Source organism: Bufo bufo, chromosome 2, assembly GCF_905171765.1.
Source record: "Bufo bufo chromosome 2, aBufBuf1.1, whole genome shotgun sequence".
NCBI classification, from domain to species: domain Eukaryota; kingdom Metazoa; phylum Chordata; class Amphibia; order Anura; family Bufonidae; genus Bufo; species Bufo bufo.
The window spans coordinates 539397304-539419765 of NC_053390.1; the positions used below are offsets into that span (position 1 = coordinate 539397304).

At 40.4% G+C, this 22462-nt stretch overlaps 1 protein-coding gene across 1 annotated transcript in view; it reads left to right on the plus strand.

Annotated features, from left to right (window-relative positions):
* Positions 1-22462, plus strand: part of FRAS1 (Fraser extracellular matrix complex subunit 1) — a 487428-nt gene that overhangs the window by 446979 nt on the left and 17987 nt on the right. The window contains exons 60-66 of the mRNA XM_040418026.1: positions 4890-5046; positions 5180-5380; positions 7946-8133; positions 12828-13103; positions 13906-14138; positions 14558-14718; positions 15204-15418. Of these exons, the coding sequence (XP_040273960.1) occupies positions 4890-5046; positions 5180-5380; positions 7946-8133; positions 12828-13103; positions 13906-14138; positions 14558-14718; positions 15204-15418 (1431 nt within the window). The remainder of the gene's footprint in view (positions 1-4889; positions 5047-5179; positions 5381-7945; positions 8134-12827; positions 13104-13905; positions 14139-14557; positions 14719-15203; positions 15419-22462) is intronic.

Below are 22462 nucleotides of genomic sequence, written 5' to 3' on the forward strand. Positions count from 1 at the left end.
GCAGGATGCTCATTTTAATAACAGCAATTTTGCCTAACCAGGAAATGCCTTGTGATTTGATGTTGGCCAGTTTAGACTTGATGTCTTGAAATAAAGGGATGTAGTTAAGGGTAAATGATTCACTCGGAATAGCTGTTAAGTTAATTCCTAGGTAAGGGATTGATTTTTTTAACCCAGTTAAATTGGAAAGCGAGTTTTAGGGATTTTACAGTTTTCCCTGGGATTCCCAAGTTTAGGATTTGAGATTTTGTGGTGTTGATCTTATAATAGGAAGCCTTCGTAAATGAGGAGAGTATGTTACAAGTGTGTGTAAGAGATATGGCTGGGTTGGATAGTAGCAAAAGAACATTGTCCGCAAATAAACCTATACGGTGGTCTTTCCCCTGAGTTGAAATGCCAGTAATGTGGGGGGATGATCTAATATGGGTAGCTAGTGGTTCCATTATCAGGGCGAAAATTAAAGGGGATAGGGGGCAGCCCTGTCTAGTGCCGTTTGAAATGGGAAAAAGGTTGGATTTAAACCCGGAAGAGTACACAAAGGCTTGGGGAGAAGAATAAAGGTTTAAAATGCCAGATAATAAGGGACAGGTAAATCCGAATTTCTTCAGAACAGAACTAAGAAATCCCCAGTGCACCCTGTCGAACGCCTTCTCCGCATCCAAGGAAAGGAGCATGGAAGGCGTCCGACGGGTATGGGCTATTTCAATTAGATCTAGAAAACGCCTTGTCCCGTCCGATGTTTGTCGGTATTTGACAAAGCCTACTTGGTCGGAGTCAATCAGACTCGGTAATATGTCTGCCATACGATTCGCTAGGATTTTGGAAAATAATTTTAGATCGGAGTTTAAGAGGGAGATAGGTCTAAAATTAGCTGGTGTGTTGGGGGCTTTTCCAGGTTTGGGTAAGGTAATTATTATTGCTTGGAGCATTTCTGTGGGAATGCCTTTATCTAACATCATATGATGAAAGCAGGTCAATAAATGAGGAGCTAATATATGGGAAAAGGATTTATAATACTCATTTATAAATCCGTCTGGACCCGGAGATTTATTTATTTTAAGAGTGGAAATTGTGTCCAGAATTTCCTGTAGAGAAATGGGTTTATTTAAAAAAGAAAGTTGAGCTGGGGATAATAGGGGAAGTGATATATTGGTTAAAAAGGAGTTAATGTCTTCTGTGGTTGGTTGGTGGGAGTTCGTGTCATTTTTTAAATTGTAAAGAGAGTGGTAGTATTCAGCGAATTCTTCAGCAATTTTAAGGGGATTAATTATTTTGCTCTTGTTAGAGGACCACAGGAAGGGAATTCGAGTGTTTGCTGCCTTGTTCTTAAGTTTGTTGGCTAACATTTTAGACGCTCTATTTCCTTGTCTGTAAAATTGTGCTTTGGATTGTCTGAGGTGCCTCTCGAAGTTGTTTTGCATCAAGAGATATATTTCATGTCTAGTGCTGATGATTTTTTGAGAAATAAGGGGGGTTGGAGATTTTTGGTTTCCTATTTCTAAGGTTCTAAGTTTTTTGTGTAACTCTTCTAGCTTAAGCATTCTTTTCTTTTTTTCCTCTGAGGAATATTTAATAAAAAGACCTCCAGTTTTTAATAATGCGTTGGACAGTTCTTAACCCAATTTTAGTAGTTTCTGCAATCTCCTTAGATGTTTTCTCTGCTTACTATATGCCAATGATTTGACTCTTCTCAAACAGACTAACGTCTTTCGACATGGTTGTTTAAAAAATGAGAAGCAACTCATTGCACCAGTTGGGGTTAAATAACTTGTTGCCAGCTGAAAGATAATCGCCCATGCAGTAATTATCCAATAGGAGGCTCATAACTATTTTCTTAGTTAAATCCAGGTGGCAACTTTTTTTTAGACAGGCAGTGTATGTACCTCTTACATCCAGTGACGTCTCCTCTGATGTAGATATTCTATTTCCTCATCTCCTTTCAGACCAGACCGCCATTGTGACTTCTTCCAGCCATGTCTCGTCTCTGCAGAGTTTAACAAACATACATCTTAGTTTCCTACTTTTCCATTATCCTCCCACCTTTTCAACACCCCAACCTGCCCCCCCCCCACCCAATACTGTGCCTCCAATACTATCCTGCAGAAACAGTCCACCTGAAAATACTGGTACCATACAGTGTGCCAGTGCAAAAATACCCCTTTATATTGTGCGCCAGTACAAAAACAAACCCTCGTACCTTTCAGATCAGACCCCTATATAAAACCCCCTATGAGACACCCCTCCATCTCAGACCAGATCTCTTTTGGACCTCTACCGTATGTTAGACCACATATCCGACCCAAGTTTTAGACCTCAGATCAGACCCCGCCCCATTATCAAACTTTAGATAAGACCACTATTAGACCTCTCAGACCCGACCCCATTAGACCTCCAGATCCCCATATCAGACCTCAGACCAGATTTTCAGACCCCCATTAGACCTCAGACCAGACCTCCAGACCCCCCATATCAGACCTCCAGACCCCCATTAGCAGACCTCCAGACCTCCATATCAGACCTCCAGACCCCCATTAGCAGACCTCCAGACCCCCAATAGCAGACCCCAGCGCAGACTTAAAAATAAATTAACTTACTTCTCCTGCTCCGCAGCCACTCTCCAGGTCCGGCGGGCTTCCATTCTCTTCTCTTCTCAGGGCCCACGCTGGCGTCAGGTCAGAGTGCGCTCTGTACGTCCTGACGCTGCAGGCAGCCAGGACACAGCAGCGTGGGCCCTGAGAAGAGCAAGCAGGAGGAGGGGTAAGTACAGCGCTCACAGCTCTTCTCTCCCCGGGTCCTGGAAACTAGTGAGCGCTTCCATTATGGAAGCGCACACTAGTATTCCCTTTATAAAATGCCCCTGGCTTGGGGGCCCAGTCACAGCTGCGACCCCTATAGCCACGCCAGTGCTTGTACAGCCCTGTAGACAGAAATATAAAAAAGTTATAGGTCAGAAAATGGTGATTTTCAAAGATAAATTTGGTATCGCCATAATCGTATTGACCCGCACAATAAGGATTTCATTACAGTCAACTTCGTAATATCAAAACCCTTGGCGGAATTGTGTCGTCCCCCCCGTCCCCCCCCTGTTTTCCAATACAAGACATGGTAAATTAAATGGTGTCATTGAATATGTATCTTGTCCCGCAATAAATAAGCCCTCATATGAGTATGTGAGCGCAAAATTTCAAAAGTTATGGCTATTGGAATACGGGGAGGAAAAATCAAAAATGCAAAAATTAAAATAGGCTCAGTCTTTAAGGGGTTAAGATGGTCATACACAACAGATAGAAGTTGGTTGATGGCTAAACAGCAGTTCAATAAACAATCAAATGGTGAAAGATCTTTTCACAGCCATACACATTTTAGTCAATATTGGCCATTACAGTTGTTCAAACTGTCCATACATGTTCAATGATATTGGGCGATGGAGAAAGATCTTTCTGGGAATGTTCTTTCAAATAAAGATCTTTCATCTTTTCGAAAATTTCAAGCAAAGCCAACTTCTTTTCAGATATTAATAGTCTGTCATTGGTCAGCTAAAATGATCCTAAGTTGTTAAATTGCACCTGTCAAATGAGGATTTTGGTTGAAATCGTCCATTTTTATCAACTTTATACTAATATGTATGGACATCTTTATTCTTTACATCTTGCTTGAACAGTGACTAACATTATCTTCAGGGGTTGTTAAGAGGGGTGGATGCTGCTTAAAAATCAACATGCTAAACAACTTGAGTAGACTAGTAGTTCTTATGTGCTTATATTTAACATTTTTAGTAAGAAACTTGCTACCAAGATTAATTACAGTATGTAAAACATACTGGAAAAAGTACCCAAACAGCCCCCAAACTAGAGTAAGCAGTGTATAGTGTAAGGGTGTGTTCACATCTGCGTTCTGGATTCCGTTATGGCTTTCCGTTATAAAATGGTTATAACGGAATGCATAAGACGGAAGGACGGATCCGTTATGCTGCCCATAGACTTGTATTATGACGAAATGCAAAACGGAAGTCTTTAAAAGGCATTCCGTTTTGCTTTCCGTCTTAATAGAAGTCTATGGGGAAGCATAACGGATCCGTCTGGTTTCTGTTATGCAGAACAGAGAAAATAGTCCTGTCGACAGGACTTTGTTTTCCGCCTTGCATAACGGGACCCAGATGGATCCGTTATGATTCCCCATAGACTTATATTAAGATGGATCAAAACGGAATGCCTCTAAAGGCTTCCGTTTTGACTTTCATCTTATGGATTCCATTATTTTCTGTTATAACCATTTTATAATGGAAAGCCATAACGGAATCCAGAACGCAGATGTGAACCCACCCTAAGTGACGAGAAGACTGAATATGTCATTTTCAACTTCATACTCACTTGCGTTTTGACACTGTTCTCTGACAAACCAGCCGTAAAATGCACGGAGAGGACTCCCAAGCTCACAAACATAATGGAGGGGACTCAAAGAGGAGTCCTTTCAATGCATTTTACTGCTGGTTTGTTGAAGCACAGTGTTGGAATGCAAGTGAGTATGCAGATAAAAATTACTTAACTGGAGTCGGCATCACTTACACCACTTACTCAAATTTGGGGGGTGTTTCGGAGCTGACATTCCCTTTAATACATTATGTAGGTATAAAATAAGCCTGCTGAAATACATAATAAAACAGTTGGCTCACACCATGTACTCCATCTATGGCACACAGAATTCAGGTGCAATTTTCTTAGTAAATGTTCCCAAGTGAGTTCTGATTAACATCTGGTTTGTTGTTGAGCAGACAGTGGGAAAGCACTGACAGACCATTAAGTGCCACATAACAAATTTCATAGAAATCACCCATATAATAAAACAACACAAAAATGTAGTCACGTAACATTTCTTATTCCCCATGACAGCTGAAAAACTGCTCAATCTTCATCATTGACGACTCAGTGTTTGAACCAGAAGAGCAGTTAAAGATCTACCTAAGCAATCCTCTCGGCAATCACTGGAGTGGAGCAAGAATTGGGAAAATAGATATGGCTACCATTACCATTTCAAATGATGAGGATGGTAAGTGCTATTGATACACGAGAACTATCACCAACAATTGCATTTCAATATAGTTAACTTTTCTTTTATCTTGCTGCATGATAACATTTTGGTAATGATATCCAATTCCCCCCCCCCCCCCCAAAAAAAATAGCACCCACCATTGAATTTGAGGAGTCTACATATCAAATTAGAGAGCCCCAGGAACCAGATGGAGTAGCCATTTTAAACATAAAAGTAATAAGAAGAGGAGACCAGAACAGGACATCAAAGGTGCGTTGTAGCACTCGAGATGGATCTGCCCAGTCAGGAGTTGACTATTATCCAAAAAGCAGAGTTCTTAAATTTAGCCCAGGTAAGTCATTTTGATCTAATCGATAAGTACATGTGTGTGTGAATAGATATATTTATCTAAAAGTATGTGTGTGTGTGTGTGTGTGTAAAATTGACCAAATGCTTGGAAATTTAGAAGTTCAAGTAGAGGCCAAAGTTCAGTAATTCTGCTTCATTTACTTTCAGAGATATTGGTTTGGTTTTTGTTTTTCAGGTTTGTTTTGGTGGACATTAAATTTTCGCAAAAGTGACAACAGGAAGTATAGCCATATTGGTTGTTACATTTGAAATAGCTTCTCAACAAGTGTTCAGTCAATAACACTAACAGGCTCGGACTGTGACAGGGGTATAGGTAAATCTCCCAGTTGGGCCCCTGAGCAAGGTGGGACCCTAGTCTACCACCCTCTGCAGAAGTGGCACATAACCCTGTAGACTTACTGCACTACATACAGGGAGTGCAGAATTATTAGGCAAGTTGTATTTTTGAGGATTAATTTTATTATTGAACAACAACCATGTTCTCAATGAACCCAAAAAACTCATTAATATCAAAGCTGAATATTTTTGGAAGTAGTTTTTAGTTGTTTTAGCTATTTTAGGGGGATATCTGTGTGTGCAGGTGACTATTACTGTGCATAATTATTAGGCAACTTAACAAAAAACAAATATATACCCATTTCAATTATTTATTTTTACCAGTGAAACCAATATAACATCTCAACATTCACAAATATACATTTCTGACATTCAAAAACAAAACAAAAACAAATCAGTGACCAATATAGCCACCTTTCTTTGCAAGGACACTCAAAAGCCTGCCATCCATGGATTCTGTCAGTGTTTTGATCTGTTCACCATCAACATTGCGTGCAGCAGCAACCACAGCCTCCCAGACACTGTTCAGAGAGGTGTACTGTTTTCCCTCCTTGTAAATCTCACATTTGATGATGGACCACAGGTTCTCAATGGGGTTCAGATCAGGTGAACAAGGAGGCCATGTCATTAGATTTTCTTCTTTTATACCCTTTCTTGCCAGCCACGCTGTGGAGTACTTGGACGCGTGTGATGGAGCATTGTCCTGCATGAAAATCATGTTTTTCTTGAAGGATGCAGACTTCTTCCTGTACCACTGCTTGAAGAAGGTGTCTTCCAGAAACTGGCAGTAGGACTGGGAGTTGAGCTTGACTCCATCCTCAACCCAAAAAGGCCCCACAAGCTCATCTTTGATGATACCAGCCCAAACCAGTACTCCACCTCCACCTTGCTGGCGTCTGAGTCGGACTGGAGCTCTCTACCCTTTACCAATCCAGCCACGGGCCCATCCATCTGGCCCATCAAGACTCACTCTCATTTCATCAGTCCATAAAACCTTAGAAAAATCAGTCTTGAGATATTTCTTGGCCCAGTCTTGACGTTTCAGCTTGTGTGTCTTGTTCAGTGGTGGTCGTCTTTCAGCCTTTCTTACCTTGGCCATGTCTGTGAGTATTGCACACCTTGTGCTTTTGGGCACTCCAGTGATGTTGCAGCTCTGAAATATGGCCAAACTGGTGGCAAGTGGCATCTTGGCAGCTGCACGCTTGACTTTTCTCAGTTCATGGGCAGTTATTTTGCGCCTTGGTTTTTCCACACGCTTCTTGCGACCCTGTTGACTATTTTGAATGAAACGCTTGATTGTTCGATGATCACGCTTCAGAAGCTTTGCAATTTTAAGAGTGCTGCATCCCTCTGCAAGATATCTCACTATTTTTGACTTTTCTGAGCCTGTCAAGTCCTTCTTTTGACCCATTTTGCCAAAGGAAAGGAAGTTGCCTAATAATTATGCACACCTAATATAGGGTGTTGATGTCATTAGACCACACCCCTTCTCATTACAGAGATGCACATCACCTAATATGCTTAATTGGTAGTAGGCTTTCGAGCCTATACAGCTTGGAGTAAGACAACATGCATAAAGAGGATGATGTGGTCAAAATACTCATTTGCCTAATAATTCTGCACTCCCTGTATAGATAGGTAGTGTACAGCACCTCAGCCAGCGTAAGTTCATGTAAAAACTGGGTAGAATATTTAAGGAACTACGCAGGTTATTATAGACGTGATCAGGTGGCTGAGATGACTTCTAGGTAGAGAGACAGGCCAGTCAATATCCTCCTTTCCCAGGGATCTGCCTTCTCAAAGTCCCTGCAGGGGCTCCCATAATCAATCATCTTGAAGCATCCTGCTGATGTCTGCTGCTCTGTGTGCAGGTAATATTTGAATATATCTGTACAGTGGGCCCGAGAATGAATTTTACTGGTAGGCCCTAGGCACCCCAGTCCGACACTGAACACTAACAATGTTACCATTAGCTTCTGAGAAGATAAATCGAGAATGGCAGCCAACATGGCTGCACATCCTGTTGTTACTTATAGCTGCTTCAACAAATTAGAAAAATGCCAATATCTCTGTATGTAAAAGAAACATACTTACCAAATGTTGGCTTCTTTTCTAACATCTCATTTATAAGAATTACATTTTCTAAACGTTTAGTTTTCTAATATTTAAAAATCGTGAACCAGATTCAGATATCATCCATTGCAATTTGCAGGCATTGATCACATATTTTTCAAGGTGGAAATCTTGTCAAATGAGGACAGAGAGTGGCATGAATCCTTTTCACTGGTTCTTGGACCTGATGACCCTGTTGAAGCTGTGCTTGGAGATATAACAACTGCAACAGTGACTATTCTGGACCAGGAGGCAACAGGAAGTCTAATATTACCATCACCACCTATAGTGAGTCATCTATTAATTACTAACTTACTATCTAAAACTTACTATTATTGCACTGTTATCATCAGTACATCCCAGTGTACATTACAAGGCTGAAGCCTCAGACAGTACATCGGTTTTACTTATACTTGCTTGGAGACTTAATAAAAAAAACTGATAGCTCTCCCAACAATTAATAGTGAATATTAGGCAATATTCCTTCCATCATAGGTAGTACAGATTTGTTAGACACATATGACTAAAACAAATTACTAAATATATAAAATAATTCTTTGTTCCTGTAAAAAACATGTGTCAGCATGATTGACCGTATTAAACCAGGCATATAGCCAGGTACGGTTGTTCATGCTGACTAAAACGGTACCTTAATTATGTAATTCTGTGGTCCCATTCCAGAGAAAAAACAAGTATGTATATGTAGTGCTTAGTAGCACTAAGGGGCCCCGCCAGAGCCCTCAGAGTATTTAGCAACCATTTAGTAACACTCCTACAGCTTTAGTTCCTCGTCTCTTCCCCTGGATTGACAGGGTTAGACATCTCGTCTAGCCCTTTCTTCTTGTGCCTGCGCTGTGCCTCCCTCGGCTCTTGCAGAATGGATCTTCTGCTGCTCTCCAAGCAGTGCAGATTTCAACTCCGCAATCCTGTAGATTGCACTGCATTTTATGGTGACATCATCATTGAGGGCATACGAAATACTGCTGGCGGTTTCCATGATATCCTCCTCTTCTTTAATCATATCACAGTACAGATGGTGAAAATTTAAATGGCAATCCTTCATTCTATTTTGTATATCCAATCTACTTGCTGCTGGACTTGTAAGGTTCCTTAATACAAGGGTGACAAAGGCCAAGCATCACAAATAAAAAAGGATCAATGACGGGTTTTTTACTGCTGCTGCTAATGGTACTTTCACACTAGCGTTATTCTTTTCCGGCACTGAGTTCCGTCCTAGGGGTTCAATACCGGAAAAGAACTGATCAGTTTTATCCCCATGCATTCTGAATGGAGAGCAATCCGTTCAGGATGTCATCAGTTCAGTCTTTTTTACTTTTCAGGACGGAGATAATAACGCAGCATTCTGTGGTTTTATCTCCGTCCAAAATTCCAGAACACTTGCGGTCTGCGCATGCTCAGACCGCAAAAAATGTGAAAAAAAGAGCTGGATCCGGCATTTCAATGCATTTGTCAGACGGATCAGGATCCTGATCCGTATGACAAATGCCATCAGTTTGCATACGTTTTGACAGATCCGGCCTGCCGGAATCCTGTGCCGCAAGTGTGAAAGTACCCTTAATGTGCTTAAAAGTGGAAATTAGGAGGCAGCCTTTACATAGCACTCCAGACATTGCAGTCCTCTTCTGTATGGCGCTAGTAGTTATTTCTTATAACCCAATCTTTATGTTTTATTTTTTGTTTGTCCATTCACTTTATTTTGTGGAGAAATATTATTCTGACTATATACAGTGGCCAATAAATCTTCTACTATTACGGAGTTGTGAACTGCTCGTAAAATATGAATTCACTATGCAGTTAGATCTGAGTCATTACCTGCACCAGAGGTAATTAAAATGAATGGACCTTCACCTTAGTGTATATATCAATTAGAGAAAAATTGCTGGAGGTTTAATATGCTGTCTTTCTCATTTATTGCCTATCTTCAGAATTCAATACCATCACAAAATAATCACATTAAATGAGTTTTAGCGATGATAATTAAAATGGCTGTCAAATTCTAGGGCATGTGCCTTTATGCATTTGTTAGTTGCTACTTGATGCACATTCTCCGTTCTTACCTCTCGTGTAATGTGTCACTGCTCTGTATGTGACTGAAGTACGTAGGAGTCCACTACACTATTCTGAGGATGTCTGGAGGATGCATTATAATGCAAAGGACATACCACATTTGCCGCATTACTGTGGGGGAGTTTAGAGAGGAGAATTACAATGCTGGAATCTGTGTCTCTTAGGATATCCACACATTATAACAGTTTAGTGTTAGTCATGGTGACAGATTCTCTTTAAAGGGGTTGTCCAACTTCATATAATTAACTTTATATAGTTTAGCCCCACCCAGTGCGACATGTCGAGTGAAGCATACTTACCTGCTCCCTGATGCTTGCTTCTGGCACAATGGGTCCACTGATGTCTTCACTGCACTTCAGTCCCTGCATGAAAACTTCCAGCATGCATGGAGTCTAGTGCACTGCTGCAGCCAATGACTGGCTGCATCGGTGAGGCATCCCCAAGCAGCACATGACCCAGCAGTGATGTGCTGTTTGGGGACACGTCACAGCATTGGCCAGTCCCCACACGCAGGGACCAAAGTACAGTAAAGACAGCGGTGACCCACAGATCCAGAACCAAGGGAATATACTATGTTATACCCACTGCCAGGTTCATTCAGAGAACACCAGAGGTAAAAGTTATGCATTCCCTTTCAGACCTAGCATTAGGCGTAAAGGCCTAGTGTATAGGTTTATTTTCTGGAGTGTTGATTTAATAAAGATTTCTACTGTAAAAACTTCCTTACATTAAAAATAACCATATATTAGTCAATCAGAAGTCAGAGCAGCCAACAAAGATGGGTGACTGCATCTGTTTTATTGTTTTGTGTTACATTGTTATATTTTGTTGTTGGCAAACGTGACAACAGGAAGTGAAGGCAAATTTTTGTCACCTCTGAATTCACTTCTTAAAGCCCTTTACAGGGGCCAACACAGCAGGCAATAATCGCCAGTGACCTGTTTGTTCCTACAGAGGGTGAGAGCTCCATTTACATGCAGCAATCACCTCTGCTGTATGGGTACGTGGGATTGCTACTTCGATCGCTCGTCCCCATAGAGAATCATTGTCTCTGGGCAGCAAATGCCTGTTCAGACAGCGCAGTCTGCCCAGAAACAATAACCTAGGTGACTGCACCTGTGATGCTTTCACCTGATGAACAAGCATTTGCTCATTCACTGGGTGATCAGTGGTACCTTTACACAGGGCAGTTATCATTCCCCAGAACGCTCCTTCCCACAATTGCTGTGATCATTGGCCCATATAAAGGGGCCTTTAGAATGTAACAGTCAACTGATATGTTGTCATCGTGGTCAATCATTAGCAAACTGACAGTTTAACAAGTAGCAGATTGAAAGGTGATAACCAATATTTTTGCATTCTTTATTTATATATGGGCCTTAACTAAGAAAGACTGGACCCGATAGGAAACTGTTGAATGGACCAACCCCCTTGAGCATGAGAATTACAATCTAAAATGTACACTGTTGTGTGCCTGAGGCATATCTGTAGGGAATGGCACCTGCCATCTTTGTTCACTTGTATTTTTTAAGCGTTTTTAAGGCGTTCACTGTTCACTGACATAACTACCTTATATCGTTTTTATTATTTTTTGTTGTAAAAACTTTTGAAAAAACATTGCATTGCCAAATTGTGATGCCATAACTTGTTTTATATTTCCGTATACATAGCTGTTTTAGCACTTGTTTTTTTGCATGGTGCAGTGGCGTGCCTAGGGTGTTTGGCACCTGGGGCGGGTCCTTTTTCTGGCACCCCCAATACAAAAATTGTACCCCTTTACAGTAGCCCTCATTGTGCCCCCTCACGGTAGTTATGCCCACACTGTGCCCCCTTACAGTACTTATCCCTTAATTGTGCCCCCTTCACAGTAGTTATGCCCTCTATGTGCCCCTTTCACAATAGTAATGCCCACTCTGTGCCCCCTTCACAGTTTTAATGCCCTCTTAGTGCCCCTTCAGAGTAGTTATGCCCTCACTGTGCCCCCATAACAGTAATAATGCCCTCTGTGTCCCTTCACAGTAGTAATGTCCATTGTGCCTCCTTCACAGTAATAATACCCACTCAATACCGCATAACAGTTATGCCAACCCCCTTCACAGGAGTAATGCTCTTGGTGCCTCCTTCATAGTAGTAATGCCCATTGTGCCCCTTCATAGTAGTAATACCCACTGTGCCCCCTTTGTAGTAGTATTGCCTTCTGTGCCCCCTTTGTAATAGTAATGCCCTCCGTGCCCCCTCCATCGTAGAAATGCCCTCTGTGCCCCCTTTTTAGGACTAATGCCCTGTGTCCCCTCTATTGTAGAAATGCCCTCTGTGCCCCCTCCATGGTAGAAATGCTCTCTGTGCCCCCTCCATGGTAGTAATGCCATGCAAACACATTACCTCCTCACCTTGTCCTGTTCCTGAAGCTCAGTCATCTCTCCCTTGCAGGCACAGATCATGCAGCACTGTGTGGGTGGAGCTTATGCAGATTCCCAGGCTGCAGGCTCCTCCCACACAGGCCGGCAGCACAATCCGTGCTGGCACGCTGAATGGTGGAGACTTCTCCCTGCTTCACCATTCAGTGTGGGAGAGACTGAGCGGGGGAGCTGAGTGATAGGACTGCAGCTCCCGGCGCTCCAGCAATGAGCGCTTCCATCTGTATTGATGGAAGCGCTCATTGCTTCTAGGCTCTGGCACCCCCATAGGCACCCGGGGCAGATCGCCCCCCCCATACCCACCCCTTAGTACGCCATTGGCAGGGTGAGCTGTAGTTTTTATTAATACCATTTAGGGATGCCTACAAATTTTTGACTACTTTTTATTCCGTTTTTTTGGAGGGGTGCAGGGTGACCAAAAAAATGGCAAAATGTTAGTAATGGAAATTATGGGATTTTTTCTTTTTTTACTTTTAGGTTGTATCCCTGGCCGACTTTGACCATGTGGAGGAAGTTATTAAGGAGGGCAAAAAGAAATCTCCATCTCCTGGGTACCCACTTATTTGTGTCACTCCATGTGACCCACACTTTCCGAAGTACTTTGTGATGAAGGAACGGTGTGAGGAGGCTGGCATTAATCAGTCCACTATTGTGTTCAGCTGGGAAGTGGCAGCACCCACCGATTCTAATGGGGCAAGATCTCCTTTTGAGACTGTAACTGATACCACTCCTTTCACTGGGGTCAATCACATGGTGAGTAGTTGCTGTAAATGTAAAAATGAAATTGGAGCCAGTGTTCAAATGATTCTGACAAATAATGAAGTGACATGTTACCTATATGAATTGGTTCACCAGATAAACATCAATCTACTCCTTAAAGAGAATGTGTCATCAGAAAATGACCTATTGTTTAAAACACATTTTTATTTTTCATGTTAATATCTAAATTTAAACAAAAAAACTTAAAATCCTGTAGTTTTTGCACTAGCCACCAAGCCTAATAATCGGCGCCACTTCTTGGTCATACAGATCACTTTACTGTAGTTATCTGCTTATCAGTCATTCTAATCCTGCCTGTAATGATTTAACCTCTGTGTATATATAGGTCAGGATCCACCATTCACAATAGATGATTGTCAAATCTTATCTATTCTTTTCTTGTATAGTGAGCTCTGCACAGGTCACAGAGCATGCCTAGAAAACTCTCCATAGAAGTCAGTGAGGTCTCCTCCTGAACATTGTTTCTATGGCCCATGGGGCTGCCGCAAAGCAATTTTCTTAATGCTTTCTAAATGCTGATAAGAACAACTCAGGGAAGATGGCCGCCCCTATAATCATGTTCAGGAAATAGAATGAAAAAATCTGCAATCAGAAACAGATTAGAAAAAATGATATGTGTTGCTAATTGGTTTTAACTGGCAAATAAGATTTTCAGTGAGACCTTTCCTTTAAGTAGTAGGACATCAAAAATGTAATAAAAATAGTTTCACGTTTAAATGATGATTAAAAGATTAGTCAACAGTATTCATATATTTTTCCTTGCTATGCTGACTAGGTGCTGGATAGCATTTATTTCAGCAGACGTTTCCATGTACGTTGTGTTGCGAAAGCAGTGGATAAAGTTGGACATATGGGAACACCACTGCGAAGCAATATAGTGACAATAGGAACTGACAGTGCAATATGCCACACGCCAGTGGTAGCCGGCACCGCAAGAGGCTTCCAGGCTCAATCATTCATTGCAACTCTGAAGTATCTGGATGTTAAACACAAAGAACATCCCAACAGGTAACTTATATGTACTGATGGTATGAGTGTTAGTACACATTTGGGGCCTGTATTTGCAGTGCTTTTAAATTGCAAGTACAGGTATAGCCGAGCAATTAGCAATAATCCATAAGCTTGGCCAGGTTACATGAAAAGAATTTCATTCAACTAAAAATTACTGTCTCCTCTACCACTTTATCTACCACTTTATCAGCTGATCTTACCAATAATTCTGATTTATCATCTAGCATTAGTGGATTTTTTTATTTCTCATTTAAAATGTTATGATTTGAAACTATATGCTATCAAGTTTTTACTGTAAATAGTATTTGCAGTGTAAAGTATGGACGTGCCGAACATGGTAGGAACAGAGAACTCTACTTATGTTCTGTAAGTGTAAAAGGTAGAATGAACTAAATACAATTTTTTTCTACTTTCAGAATTCATATCTCGGTGCAGATTCCACATCAGGATGGCATGCTGCCACTTATCTCTACAATGCCACTGCATAACCTTCACTTCTTGCTTTCTGAATCCGTTTATCGCCATCAGCATGTATGCTCCAATCTTGTCACCATCCGTGATTTGAAAGGCCTTTCAGGTACTGGGCTCGAAAATACCGTATGTGTCTGCATTAATATTTGTAAATGTTGCTTCTGTTAAGGGTACATTCACACGACCGTATGTATTTTGTGTGACGTCCGGGTTGCAACCTTTTTCTTTTTCAGACCTATTGACTTCTGTAGGTCCGTGAACCACATTTTGCTGCCAAGAATAGGACATATTCTGTCTTTTGTGAAATTGACATACGGATTTTGAAAGGACATGGTTCATCCATGGACAACAAAATACATACAGTGGTGTGAATGTACCCTAAGTTTTATTTTGCTCAGTACAGTTACCTGATGATGTTATTACTATTTCTCAGTCCTTCATCAGAGTACAGCTTCTAGTCTTATAGCTAAAAGATATTCTGCTTTTGTCACTAAATTTAGAGGATCTTGGTCAGATTTTTTAAGCACTTATATACCTAGTTATTATATAAAATCTACGATGACATTTCTTCATCTGTATTTTGGTTTGCAGAAGCTGGATTTCTGGATGAGGTGACATATGACAGCATTGCGGTTGGTCCAGGTTATGATCGTCCCTACCAATTTGATCCCAATGTCAGAGAACCAAAGACAGTTCAGCTGTACAAACACCTCAACCTGAAGAGTTGCATTTGGACTTTTGATGCATATTATGACATGACAGAACTCATTGATGTCTGTGGTGGAGCTGTGACTGCAGATTTTCAGGTGCTGAAAATTTCAAGAGATTTTGGTAGTAGATAGTAGTATAATGGTTTAATGCTAAAGGTGACGCATGAAGAGTTATCAAACCAAAGTTCACACAGATGAATCTTTACATTAAAGGGGTTCTCTAAGAATTAAGAAAATGAAAATACATAAATATTACTTTATTATAAATATATTCCCAATTTCCTTTCATTAGTTAAAATGGCTCATTTTGTCTGGAGAACAATCAACAGGGAAAATAAAATGTCCGCCGTCTTATTAGTACACACCAAACCTGTCTTAATCACACAGCAGGACAAGTTACTTCACAACACCCTTCTCTCCTACTTATCAGGGATTTAAGATAAACAAAAAACAGAAGAAAAAACTGGAACTGCAAATAGTATTTGCTCCTTGGGCGCTGCTCGGCTGGATATATAACGCAGGAGGGGAATAAAAAAGTATTTATTGGTCCAATAATGACCAATAAATACTTTTTTATTCACCTCCTGCGTTATATATCCAGCCGAGCAGCGCCCAAGGAGCAAATACTATTTGCAGTTCCAGTTTTTTCTTCTTTTTTTTGTTTATCTTACTTCGCTTTCGCATTAAATTTTTTAAATGCGTCCTGGAACCTAGGCTGCAGCAAGGCACCCTTGGCCGCTGGTCCATTTACCAGCCAGGCTCGTCAAAGGCGTTGTGACTCTTCACAACAAACTCTGGTAAGCGCATTACTTTTCTCATTACTGTAATCGTTTTATACTGTACTACACATTTGGCGCTGCCTCTCTCTTCTCCCCTCCCTTTTACTTATCAGGGATTATGATCCTGAATACAGTTGATAAGATCTTGGGAATGGCGTTCATGAGGAGACATGAAGTACAGAGAGGAGAGGGGAAGTGATTAATGAGCAGTAGCACTTGTATGCAGTCTCCATTACCACAGTCCCAGATTAAGACAGTCTGTCCTGTCTGACCTCTCTGTACTTCATGACTCCTCATGAACGCCATTCCCAAGATCTTATCAGCTGTATTCAGGATGATAATCCCTCACAAGCAGAGCAGAGAGGAGGATGAGGCAGCTCTTTACCTCAGTGTTGGGAAGTAGCTTGTCTTCCTGTGTGATTGGGACAGCAGCCATTTTATTTCTCCTAACGATTGCTCCCCAGACAAAATGAGCCACTATAGCTAATAAAATGTATTTGGGAATAGGTCTATAATAAAGTATTATTTAGGTATTTTCATTTTCTTAATTCATGGATAAACCCTTTAAACATCTACAGTGGGCTTATTAGGAGTTATTGATTCTGTTTTCCCTTTTAATACATTTGTATTGACATTTACAGTTTTATGTCAGGAAAGTCAGTGATTTTTTTATCTATAGTAACGTGATTTAGAGTGGGTAGTTACAGGTGACAGGTTCTCTTTAAGTTATAAACTTTAAAGAGGACTTGTCAACTCGAAATGCAGTGCAATGTCCAGGCAGCATGTTATAAAGCAGAAAGAGCTGAGCAGAATAATTTAGATATTACTAAGACTGGGTCAGAGCATTTCCAGACAAAATGGCAGATATTGAGGGGTGATCCTGTTATATAATGGTTAGTATCTGCCAAAAGTGGTCAAAGTAAGGATAACCAGTGACGAGGTGATGAGCATCAAAGACTTTTTGATGCTTGCAAGGAGTGCAGGCTAGCTCTAGACGAGCTACTGTGGTACAAATTGCTGGAACGTTAATGTTGGCTATGATAGAAAGATGGTAGAACTCACACAGTGGATCAGAACTTGCTGTGTATGGGGTTGCGTAGCGCAGACTGGTTAAAGTGCCCATGCTGACACCTGTACTCTGCCAAAGGCACCTATAATAGGCAGATGAATTTAAGAACTGGACCATGGAGCAATGGAAGAACGTCGCCTGGTCTGTTGAGTCATGTTTTTTTTTCTAGAAAAGTAATCTATATAGTAGGGTCCTCAAGGCATAAATTGAGTATATCATAAAGTACTGTATTTATTTATCCAAAAATAAGAATGAACCTGGATCACACCTCCTCATGCTATGCTTTGATCTAAAAATGGCTTCTCAGCATAATTAACATCGCTTTTCAGCATCATAATTAGTATACAGTCCCCTATGTTGCATGCTTACATGAGACACTAGTACACATTTTGATCAAAAAGCATAAGCCCACTCACCACGACAAGTTTACCTCCTCGAGTGGGAACCTATTTTAAATGAAATTTGGCACGGCACTGCGCGGCGACCACCGGCGCCACAGCACCGCACCAGCAGCCAGCGGGACTCAGCAGCCAAACAAGCACCGCTGCTGTTTGGCAATGCCACCATTGCACTGGGCCCCACCAACCCAGTGACGGCCATTGTTGCTGTGCTGGTAGGTTGGTGGGGCCCAGTGACCGTACTATATAGATTACTTTTCTGGTTTTGAATTGGTCTGTAGGCACCGGACAGGTGATTGTACTCGACATAATTTGATATGATTTAATTATTATTATATTAATCCATATATATCACTGTGTGCCGTCCATTAATAGTAAGATAGGGATGCAAATGAGCTCTTAATAAGCTCTGCCTCTAATGCCACCGGATGTAAGGCAGCTATCCTATAAGTCAATGTTCGACCCTTTAAATAGGCCTTGAGAAATGACTCAGATATTAAATAAGCCAGCACCTCATCTGCTGACAGCTGTTTCGGGTTGATTGCCCCTCATCAGTGCAGAGCAGAGATTACTGGCTTAACTGGGTGAAAGGGCCTAAGTCAGGATTTGGGGGATACTATCTCTCCTTGAGGAGAGAGCGCCTTAATTGGCATGAGGAGACTTATAGGCCATACATGCTCCTCTGGAATTCTAGAAAGAAAGGGATGCAAATGAGCCCTTAACAAGCTCTGCCTCTAATGCCACCAGATATATGGCAGCTATCCTATAAGTCAATTACTTGTGAGATTTTTTTTCTACATCATGTGGATTGATGAGTGAGTATTTTATAGTGTTCACTCTATCTCCATATTCCCCATTTGATCCATGAAGGCCCGACATCACAGCTTACTGACCTTAAAGGGGTTCTCCGGGAATTAAGAAAATTAAAATACTTAAATATTACTTCATTATAAATATATTCCCAAATACCTTTCATTAGTTATAATGGTTTGTTTTCTCTAGGGAGCAATCATTAGGAGAAACAAAATTGTCGCTGTCCCCAGCTGATAGCTGTTTGAGAAGGCAGTGTTTCTCCAGAGGATAGGTCTTCAGTAAAAAAAAAAAATAATATTGGAAAACCCTTTTAATCACAAGGGCTACTATTGGGCAGGAATATGTTCTAAAATGATCCTTGAAACAACTGTCTTTCTCTCTTTGACTTGCCCTTTGTTCTCAGAAACCTAGACTTTAAAAGCTATACACACTTTTGGGGGCATTTTTTATTATTGCATTTTACTCATTTTTCAGCTAAAAATAATTTTTTCAATTGGTCTTCATTAAAAATGTTCAGTTGTTTCTAAGAAACAGGGTTAAAAATCAGTATGTTTGCAGGCTTTCTGTCTCGAACGTTCCCGCATGTCGGGTGGTAATAATTCAATTAAGAATTATTAATTATGGTCATAAAAATAATTAACCATAAAAATAAAAATTTATAAAAATTTGTCATAAATTCTTAAAATCATGACCTGGTGAATTGTAGACAACCTAATTGATACAATTCACATCTGAGTCCGACTATTTCCTCAGATAAATAAGCTCTTTTTGACGTGAGATGACGTTAATGATAAAATGTAGTTCTGCATTATACAACAATACACAGTTATTATAAAAATATGCAGATTTATTGGTTACAAGATTATAAACATATATAAGTAAATAAACACAATGATACATGCAAATGAATATATATATATCGTTAATATAAAGCATTACAAGCTTAACAATGCATGTGAGTGGAAATAACTTGTCACATTATAACCAAGCTATTATTAGGTTAGGATATCAAAATATGAACATAAGTTATATACATTACTTCTGTTCAGAGAAAACCTCATGATATCAGGATGGGCATGTCTAATCCTAGACATCAATATAGAATGCTAAATACATTCTGCCCCCCTCTAACCAACTACACATCACATGGCTTCAGGCATGGGCAAATCCATCCAAGGATATAACTTAGAAGAGATAACTGTATCCTTCCGTCCCATCCTGGACTATTTTCAAATATATGTGACTTTGGTAAGACTATTAAGACAAATAACAGGGATCTAGGATCTTAAATGGGAAGGATTTGGAACGAATCCTTCCTGTGGGAATCCATCACTTAGCTTGGCGAAGAATGTTCTATCAATATATATATATATATATATATATATATATATATAAAAGCAATCATTTAATGCTTTGCTAGATTATGAGTCTAGATTCTTCTGCAGGTAGAATGAAGCCTCACAATATCCTAAGACTACATCTCAATATGGAGATGATCAATTTATTTAATCATTTATTTATTCGCCAATCTAGATGGTATAATTTCACCCACACTATCAAATTAGTCTTAATAAAATGAAATATCATTTTCTGTGTCTCTTACCAAGTCCTAGCAGGAATCTCACTTCTGCTCCTAGGAAAGCTGGGTGGTCCATCATAGCGCATCTCATTATGGCTTCCATCTTGATAGACCTCAACTTCTCCTCTCCTCCCTCTCTCTTTCTCTTGATCGCTCCCCCCATGCTACTCCGCACACGAATAATTATTCCCCCCCTTATCTAAGAATCATCCCCTTTAGATTATGGATTCCCAATCAGGTAGGGTGGGTGTATTCGCATGCTAATAACCTCATGACGTGATCTCAACTCCTAAAATGGTATAGAGCAAATAATGAAATAATATAATGTTGCCCATCTGACTCCAGATGGCACTGCGGTACTGTAGGTGAATATAACAACTTTTTAAGCATTAAAATTAAATATCTAATAATACTTTCACAGGACCTTAATGACCTTTCTACCATAAATCACTGAGGAAGGTCTTTTCCTTACACTTTTAATTACCTATATCCTGGACTAGTTGGAGAGTTGTCTTCTCTTATCTTTTTGAAATATGGATTGACTTGATGAAAACTTTATGTAGCGGCTTTGATGCTGGGCATCGGAACTTGTAGATTTCACTTGTGTACTCCCATGAATAACTATTGTTTTGAAATCCAATTAACTTAAACTTACTGAGTTGTTTCTGTACCTTCTAAATGGTAAATACATAGTATAACATATATATAAATCGATACATTGTTACACATGGATAACACATTATGTGAATTATTGATTAACATATGTTGTAAACTAAATATATCATACAGAGATATATATATATATATAATATATGAATATATAAATTGAAGCTCATACAGCAGGTGTGCTCCAAGGACATGAGTCCTTATCAAGTAACCACGTCCCCTCCAGACAGACATGTCTCAGGGAGTTGACTTACTCCTTAACAGATGGTCTCATATCTGTAGCACTAACTTTTAATACAATGTCCGTTTATGTTCGCAATTATATATATTTATTTTTTTATATAGACTGAACTTGCCATGAACTTATCTTGGCCTCCTCAGCCACATAATATAATTTTGGTTCAAGCTGATCTTATTCTTAAAGGCAATGAGATGAGCATTCATTTTGATTATAATGTCATTAGATAATATTGTATACGTATGAAAATGCACAATACGCAACAGGTGGCATGAGATCGCGGGAAGGAGACTCCTGTTTATCCTTCCTTTTGGAGTAACAGGTAGTCTCGTCCCTGCCATTAGTACCAGGGTCTTATTGGTCTTGGTAGGACTGTAGGTATTCCTGCGTATGAACTCACCTACCTTTGGTGTCTGTTCATACTGGTAGTCAGTCAGGATTTTGGTTAGGGGTTTTTTCACTAGGAGATGTCCATTTTCCTTCCCTAGTTCTCAGGCCTGATTCCCTCCTATGCTCGGTGTGGTGTTTCCCTCCCACACTGAAGCGTGACACTTTCAGTTTCTGTTTTCTTTGACTCCCATCATCCGACAGCTCATGTGTAATTCTTATCTCTGATCTCCTGACCTCATAGACAATTACTTAAAGGGGTTCTCCGGGAATTAAAAAAATGAAAATACATAAATATTACTTTATTATAAATATATTCCCAAATACCTTTCATTAGTTATATTGTCTCGTTTTGTCTAGGGAGCAATGATTAGGAGAAACAAAATGGTCACCATCCTATTAGTACACACAAAACCTGTTCTAATAACACAGCAGAACAAGTTACTTCACAAAACTAAGCTAAAGAGCTGCCTCATCCTCCTCTCTGCTTGTCAGGGATTATGATCCCGAATACAGATGATAAGATCTTCAGCTGAATCTCTGTAGGAATGGAGTTCATGAGCAGATGTGGCCAGTGTCAGACTGGGGTGCCTAGGGCCCACCAGTAATTTATTTTGGGGGCCCATCGTCCGGATACATTCAAATATTACCTGCTCACACAGCAGCAAGATGCTACCAGATGATGGAATATGGGGGTCTCTGCAGCAGCTTTGAGAAGGTAGGTACTGGGGAGAAGAGGACACTGGCAGCTTTTCCTCTATACCTAGAAGTTATCTCTGCTCTGATCGTGACTATAATAAACTGGGGAGTTTCTTTAAGTGTTTTACATGAACATAGGCTGGATGAGGTGCTGTATATTGAATATATGTATGTTGAGCAGTTAAGTCTACTGTGTTATGTGCATTTTGTACAGGGGTTGGGAGACTAGGGGCCCACTTTGCTCAGGGGCCCACCAGGAGATTCACCTGTACCCCTGTGGGCCAGTCCAAGCCTGGATGTGGCTAATGAGCAGCAGCACTTGTGTGCAGTCTCCATTACCACAGTCTGTCCAGTCTATCCTCTCTGTACTTCATGTCTCCTGATGAACTCCATTCCTACAGAGATTCAGCTAAATATCATATTAAACTGTAGTCAGGATCATAATCCCTGACAGTCGGAGCAGAGACAAGGATGAGGCAGCTTTTTCTCTCATTGTGGTGAAGTAACTTGTC